The 8,170-nt window shown below is 46.7% G+C and overlaps 1 protein-coding gene across 1 annotated transcript; it reads right to left on the reverse strand.

Moving 5' to 3' along the window:
* Positions 1-248: 248 nt before the first annotated feature.
* SIX4 (SIX homeobox 4) lies at positions 249-7,261 on the reverse strand. The gene is made up of 3 exons (XM_006039009.2): positions 7,025-7,261; positions 6,051-6,745; positions 249-3,366 (listed from the first exon to the last, which is right to left on the reverse strand). The coding sequence occupies exons 1-3, from the start codon at positions 7,063-7,065 to the stop codon at positions 2,570-2,572; spliced, it is 1,533 nt and encodes a 510-aa protein (XP_006039071.2). The 5' UTR covers positions 7,066-7,261; the 3' UTR covers positions 249-2,569.
* Between the last annotated feature and the right edge of the window lie 909 nt (positions 7,262-8,170).

The raw sequence follows: 8,170 nt of genomic DNA on the forward strand, positions 1-8,170 counted from the left end.
AGCCCCAGCCCTGTGCACTGGATCAGGCCCTCCCCTGCCTTGGCCCCACATGCTGGATCATAACCTGTGCCAGATCATGCCTACAGCCCTAGTCCCATGCACAGGACCCTGCCATTTGGCCTGCAGGGCTTCGAAATTTGGTGGCAGGGGAATGGTGGCAGTGTTAATTGCTACCACTCTCCTGCTGCAAAATTTCTGGATCCATGGGAAGCCCTGTGGACTTCCCATGGATCCAGAAATTTTGCAGCAGGAGAAATTCCAGAAATTTCTGTGGGCTGGATCTGGCCTGCAGGCCAGAGGTTGAGCACCACTGGACTAGAACAACAATCTGCAGCACAGCTCAGAGAGTCCGTGCAGGTACCGACAAGAATGACCTGTGCGCAGTATAGTGCAAAACAACAGCGAGGAGGATGTCAGTGTCACACTCACAGCACGCTGAAAAACAGATTCCTTTGAACACTTTTGCTAGCACTCGGGACAGGACGGGACTGAGACGCACGTGTGCAGGACTGATGTGATCTCTGCTTCCTTTTCTTTAAGCTGCTCTCGTCCTTTACAAAGATGCTTTGCTGTGGGCCTGATGGGAAACCCGTTGAAGTCTAGGATGGAAAGGTTTTCAGTTTCAATGGGCTCTGGGCCAGGCCCCTGATGGGGAACATGACTAGGGGCTCTAGCTACTGTTTATATTCTCATTAAAATTAAAAAAAAAAAAAAAAAAAAAAAGGGTTGGCAGAAGGTAGTTGGTACATCTGCATTGCTATGAAAGCCGAAGGATGTGCTGTTTCAGGTGACGAAAAGTCCTACAGCTTAAGGGTGAAATCTGCTCCATCTGGCTAGAGCCTGGTTGTCCAGGCTGCAGGGCATAAAGAGGCCTGAGAGGTGAAATCTATCTCCACCTAGTCACTGAACACTGCTGCTACTAGTCATTTGGTGGGGGGAAGGGGGGGGGGGGGGGGTGGGGATGTTGCTGTTCCAGCCCCTGGTCCCAGGGGGGATGCACAAATTCATTGCGAAGCATATCCCAGAATCAGGGCTTGCCTGCTAGAAGAGCAGCTGAAGCCCACCCATGCTGGTTGCACGGGATGTTGGGATTAGTGGATCCTTGTAACTGTAGAGCCCCCTTCCCTGGCTCAGGCCATCACAGCCTTCTGCGCTGGCCTGTCTGGGGCCAGAGCAGATACCTTCTCCTCTGCAGGGGTGTTCAGCATAGGAAATTCCCAGAGGGACCATGGGCAGAAGGCCCAACTCTAGCTCTATACCACCGCAGAATTTCACCCGCAATGACCAAGGGACCTACTTGTCTTACTCAGGCAAGCAGGTGCATTGAAATCAATGGGGCTACTCATGAAGGTAAGGCAGGCAGATTTGGCCCTGAGGACGGATACTTGCAGGCCAGTTTCTCCATTCTTCCTGCCACTGTGCTTTAGTAACAAGGATATAAGGCCACTAAGAAGAAAGGCACGTAGAATTCTGTAAAAAATACATACGACTTAACTCATTTGAAAACTACTAACAAAAACCAACCAAACAAACAACTGAACACAAAGGTGGGGGAAAAAATGTCCCAGACTCAGATATTGGGAGATCACTTTCTAGCTTCCGTGTGATTAACATTTTACTTTTACAGTCTATCGCTTGAAAACCCTACAAAAAAAGTAAAACTGTCAGAAATAACTATGTTTACTTCCTGCTCAAACAATAAAAATAAATTAAAACAGCCAGAAAACAATTTTTCCTTTTCAATGCATTGTGTCTAAAGTGAAAGGGAACATAAACCATAAATAAAATCCATTGTACTAATTAAAAAAGTCTCCTTTATAATAACTGGAACAATATTTACATTCATACTGGAGTGAAAGCTTCTGAGTTGCATAATTAGAGTTTCAAATGGTCTTTCTTTTCTGCCGCACTGGCAAATGGTTAGTTATAACATTTAGAAACCTGAAAAAGTTTGATGCAAGATTTTCCCTATAAAACACAAGTCTTGCTGGAAAAAGACAGTAACAGTATTATTTGCAATTGCATTTTGCTTCTTAACCTCAAAGAGCCACATAAAAGAAGCTTATGAGGTACCGTCTAGAGTTCCTTGAAAACTTTTCAATGCCCATGGACTAGAAGTAAACAACAACAAAACAAAAAAAGGCTGCATTGTTTCTACTTATTTTAGAGAGAGGTTTCAATTTCCTGCATTGTTTCTACCATTTTATAAAGATCTTCCTACAGAACGCGAGGAGTGTATATTTACTTTTGAAATTACGTCATGGCGTGGAGATTTCGGTTAAACTCTCAGGGCTATATTAGTAAGCCAAACCGATACCCACTTGGTTGGTTCTTTCCCCCACGTTTCCTTTAACCTTTCTCCTTTAATCTGGAGGAAAGAGAATATTGCATGCAAACAAAGCGTGGCGACCTAATTCCACTACTGTAGATTCCCATGTACTTTACTGCAGACTATTCCAATGCTCTTCTGTTTTGAGCTGCGTTGGTATTTTCTCTACGTGAGAAAACACCTGGTGGCTTTTTACGGCCTCACGAGGAGACTTCTCTGCTGAAACAAAAAGCAAGAAAGTTACAAGTCTTGCATATCTTCATCCATCTGAACTGTCTGGAGTTTGGCAAGCTCTTTTTTGTCCGTTTCCAGTTCTTCGCAGACGGGGTCAACCATATTACTCATAACATATTTGGATTTCGTATCCAGCATCAGTAAGTTGCTGGGTGACTTGCTCTCAGAATTTGACAAGAAATTCTCTTTGACGTCGGGTACCGACTGCAGAACTAACCTGTGCTCTCTCACAAAATCTGGGTGAACCGATGCGGACGGATGGCTGACGCGGTCTTCGGGCGGTGAAACTATTTCCCCAAGTGCAGGCTGTGCTGTAGACAATGCCATTAGATCTTGACCAGTAATGAGGGCACAGTTCTGAAGAGTTGCATAGTTAGTGTTGCTGATTGATATCACAGTAGACGTACTTGTTACAGGTGCTGACATGGACTGGCTCTCTGAGATACCCGAGTTCAGCTCTGCAGCATTTAAAAGGGTGGGTGGAGCTAGGGGGAAGTTATGGGGGGGAGTTACGTTGACCAGCGATGAAGCCATGGACGGGAGGCCTCCGCCAGATACGTTTTCAGAAGACATGTTTACATTTAGTTGCGTGTTTTGACCGACTGGCATCAACTGGGAAAACACAAGGCTTCTTTCCAATCCTTCTTGCTTAACAGTCCCTATTGCCTGACCTGAATTGGGAACCGTATACACCACTGCACTGGGAGTGAGGGGGCTGAAGAAAACTTTTCCCTGCTGCACCGTTGAAGAGTCACTTGTAAAAGTACCCCCGTCTGACGTACTTGGGTTTACCGAAATGTTACCTAGACCAAAAAGAAGAAAAAGAAAAAGAAGAGAGCATAGGTTATAAGCAATAGGAAGCTGTATAGCAGTTCTAATACACACCTTCAGTCCTCTCAGCTTTAGGAAATTTTTGCTAGACATAGAGGCAGCATAGAAGCAATTTTGTTCACAACAGCGTTGAGAACATTAGGTACGAAGGAATAAAAGCCCTGGCTGACAGGATTGTTTCTTGACCAGGAAATGGAGTCTGGTATATTAACACCTTTCAGACTTGCATTAAGGGCCAAAGAGGTTATAGCCGTGTGATTAAAATAAATACACTTTGGCCCCAACTAGCAATTCTCACTAGATCTCCATCTAAGAATAGAACCTCAAAAATCTTCTACTGAATTCAGTTCAGCTCAGAGTTAAATCACACGCGGAACAGTATATAAAAAGCCCGCACAAACTAAATGACTGCTAAGCTAAAGCTGTGTGTGTAACCCTGCAGAAACAAGCTTGAAACAATACCTTCCGTCAGGCTGACTACATCTGTGGATCCACCTCCCTTTGCCTATTCAAACTAATTCTGAGAACACATCTGTAAGAGCCGAGTTCGACCACCCTCACTCCCGAGATACAGCGCTGCTCTCAGGTTGGGTCCTTCCACTGAAATATAGGGCACTGCTTGTGAGTCAGGTGTTACTCTAAGTGAGTAACAGTGAAAGAATTGGACCTGAAATTGGTTATACAGCAGGTCTGGCAAAAGTCGCTATTGCAATGCATGTCTAAGAGCAAGATGAATCGTCACTCAGAGCCACTTCCCACTTTAAACAGCTCAGATCCTTCTCCTCTTTCAGGAAGCTGTTATTTATATATAGGCAGACAAGGTATATTATTTATATACATGCACTTTTAAGAGGCTGTAATTGTTTTAAGGACAGCTTTATTGCAACAATTTTGTTATAACACTTAAGGTGCATAGCTCACTTGGGGAACATTTGTAAAATAAGAACTGCTTATCTCCCTCTGAGTTTTATTAACCGCTATTTTCAAGGATGTTCCTAGAGTCTCTTTTTTGGTTATTCATACTGTAAAAAGTATTACAGTAAAAGAGAAAAAATGAAGGGTAACAACTCAAAGCCACTGGACAATGAGACAGAAATGAATTATAACAGCTTACCTATGATAATATGTAATGAATTTCAGTATGACTACAAAATCAGTTACTACTTGCACAGTTATAGAAAAGCCTTAAGCAGTATAAATATGGATTCCGATTTTTCTCTATGCAGGAATTCCCACCGGGAACTGATGAACCATCTGCCTACTCTGGTGCCATCTCCCTAAAAGCAGGAAAATGTTGAATGTGTCACATAATAGCTTCTACCGCTTCTTAGCTTCTGTGTGCAACTGTCCTATCTACTCGAGAGAGAGAGAAATTCTTCCTCAGCTTTGCTGGCTGTCAGTTTATGCCTTGGAGCAGAAAGGTTAACAGCCCTTGTAATTTTATTCTTGCTCTTGTAAAATGTAGATGGCATTCAAATAAAATGTCCAATCCTTTTTCAGCTCGCTAAACTATTTATTTAATACTTTTCAATGACAGCAAGTTCCACATTTTAGGGTTGCATATTATTTCTTTTTATCCATTTAAAATTGTGTCGAGTTATAGTTTCCACTAAGTGTCCTTCATAAAATTTCCCTTTAATGGAAAAATAATTAACTCCCTACACACACATCACTCAAACAAGCTAAAACTCAGCACAATTTGATTTCCCTTATATTATTCATGGCTTCTGCTATTGCAGAGAGGTTCATATTGAGTTTAACCATTTTCAGAACCCCAAGACACCGATGATTAATAAGGTGCAAGTTTTGCACACAATTGATACTTCACCCCCATCAAAACAATGATCTAGAACCAGGTTTGCTTTACTGAGGTTTTGTTCCGACTGCCCAGAACAATCAATCTATGTCTACAATAAATGCTAAGACAAACTCTACAGCAGTCTTTTGGGAGGAGTTCACATACTTTGCATCTGAGTCTATGATGACATGATTTTCCTAAGGCTAAAGGAACTTTTATCCAAAACATCCTCATGTTTTATATCTACCAGCAATATTTCTACTGTTTCTCTTCAGTTTACTCAGTCTTAATAACAGGATGGAAACTTAGGAGCACAACTGATTGGCTCCATATGTTGTATCCATACAGTTAGTCATTTTACCTTGTGTTTTGGTTAGAAAAGAAACAGCAACCTCAAGCTGCTGGTTTTCACCTCAAGATTGAGTATCAATATATTTTTTTAACAAAGTAGCAAAACAGGAAAGGATTTTGAGCTGCGACATACTCACAAATTTAACACATTCCTGTAATTTTGAAGATTCATGCAGACGATGTTTGAGAATAGTATGAAATAAGAAAAAAAAAAAAAAGAGGAAACAAAAGAGTTGCACTTCCTTTTTACTTTAGTGTATAAAAAAGGAAGGCCTTCCTTTTTACTTTAGTGTATAAAAAAGGAAAAAGTTAAGCAGATATAACCTCACCCCTGAGAATCGAGCATAGTGAGTGTTACATAGCGGGGTTATAATGAAGGGGCAATGTATCATTTTATGTACCCCACCTGGCTGCTGCCAGAGAGTTGCCCTACCCCATGTTTTGAAAGACGAAAGGCCCGCCATTGTTTTCCCCCAAAATCTTGAGTGTAACAAAGAAAAGGTTTACCTTGCGAAGCTGCAACAGAAACCGGAGGCAGTTGCAGAGGAGAAAAACCGATGCTTCCGTTTAGCAACTGACCATTTGTTCCTGAATTCGGGATCTGGACAATGCCATACTGGTTTATTTGGACGGGAGCAGTAAAAGTAACAACGGAGCCTCCATCTTGAGAGGCAACAGTTTGTACGCTTTCCCTTTTCACCTCCGCGCTGGGTATCAACCCCGGGAAAGAGACGGGCACGTTGTTGGGACTGTACGATGTGGGTGCCTCTGCAGAGCTAGACACAGAAGCCTGGAGGATTTTGAAGTCCTTGACATCTTCGGAAGAGGATGATAATATGTCGGTGATGGACACCCCGTTGCTCACCGCACTCGAAGTGGTTTTGGGTGCGTTTAAAGTCACAGTCTGGGAAGCCCCCACGCTGAGTCCGTTGAGAATGACACCATTGGGTCCCTGAAGAAACGAGCTGCCGTTCAGGAAGACAGGAGAAGTAGTGGCAGGCACGAGGTTCCCATTCAAGAGAACGCCAGAAGAACTTAGAGAGATTTTCGCGTTTCCGAGCTGCTGCATGTACACCGGCTCCATGGGGCTGGGGAGGCTCAGGCTGGTAACGCCGTCGGACGAGTTGGACAGCGGATGCGGAGACAGGTCCTCCTGGCCCTTGCTGGATTCATCTTCGGTGCTGGGATTGCCATCGGACTCACTGCAGGGAAAGAGGGGAAACGCGATGTTTCACGACAGTGACAGAATCGTTGGTTTTCAACCCAAAGGGAACGCACGCGGCGGCACCCGCGGCCCAGAGAACAAGGGGCTGTTTCTGAATTGTGTTTTGTTTCGAAAACAGGCGCCAAGCCCACGAGGCAAGACAGAGGGGCTCTCTTTTTTTACTTCCGAAGAGCTTTGTGGGATTGCAGGCCTGCCAACACCTCCTCTCTCAGGGACGGTCTAACCCAAATCCTCCAAGGAGCCGCCCCAGACCCACTTCTCTGCCTGCTCAACTACCCCGAGGAGTGGCCCGTGCATGTGCGAAATCCAGCCAGGCCGGGAGCCGCCATTTGGGAAGTTGCTCTGTGCTTTGTGGCAGCTGCGAGAGGTAAAACCGGGCCAGGGAGCCCCTGTTCAACCCTGAAAGGATTGTCTGTCTCCAGAAATAAAGCCAAGCCTGCAAAGCCCGCTGGGATCACCCGCGTGCTAAGTGAAGAGTGGGTCGGTGGGAGGGTGGTGAGCAGGAAGACCCCCCCCACCCCACCCCACCCCTCTGGTTGAAGTCTTTGCTAGTCTAGACTACCCCGGCTTCTCCCCAGGAGGGGAAAGTGCCCCCCCGGAGCCCCACGAGTTCCCAGAGCCGGGGGCATCTCTTGTGCACAACCCCCAGCCGGGCTTCGCTTCCTTTTTGTAGGTGGGGAAGCACCGCGGAGGTTGCCAGACCTCTTTGATTTACGAGGTGAGAAGGAACCTTCCTAGCCAAGGGAGAAGGAGCTGAAGCGGGGGAGGAGGGGGAGCAGACCCAGAGCCGGCTCCGAGCCCACCTTCCCCTCCAAGTCCTCGGGAAGGACAGGGGGGAAAGCTGCCTCTGCTCCCTCCTCCTTTGTGTGGCTGCAAGGGGAACCTGCCCAGGAGTTTGCCCAAACTCCCCGGGCAGCCTGCGGGCTTGGAGGGGAGCGGTGGGGGAGGGGGGAGCCGGTGAGCAGGGGTCGCACCCGCCTCATGCTTCCCGCAGGGCCCCCGGCCGGGTTTTTGCTGACTCGGTCGCCCTTGATTGCATTTTGCCTCCGTCTCCTTTCTCTCTCCTCCCTCTCTCCACAGCCATTTGTCCCTTTGATGTGTCCCGAGGAGAGGGGCTGGATCAGCACAATCGCGCCCTTGCTTGAGAAGTGCCTCGGGGCCTCCCCCCCTTCCTCCTCCTCCTCCTGCCCTCAGCCGCCGAGAGGGAGCGGGAGGAATGCGGCGCGGAGGTCACCTCCACCTGGCCCCGCTCGTTCACACGGGCAGATCCGGTTTGAAGTGCACCCCCGCCTCACTCACTCACTCCCCTCCAAGAGGCTCGGGGGTGGGGCAGGGTAGGGGTAGGGCTGGTGGGGGAAGAGGGGCAGCAAGCAACCCCTGCCCTGCTCCCAAGCTGCTCCTG

This window comes from Alligator sinensis, unplaced genomic scaffold (genome assembly GCF_000455745.1).
Source record: "Alligator sinensis unplaced genomic scaffold, ASM45574v1 scaffold1535_1, whole genome shotgun sequence".
NCBI classification, from domain to species: domain Eukaryota; kingdom Metazoa; phylum Chordata; order Crocodylia; family Alligatoridae; genus Alligator; species Alligator sinensis.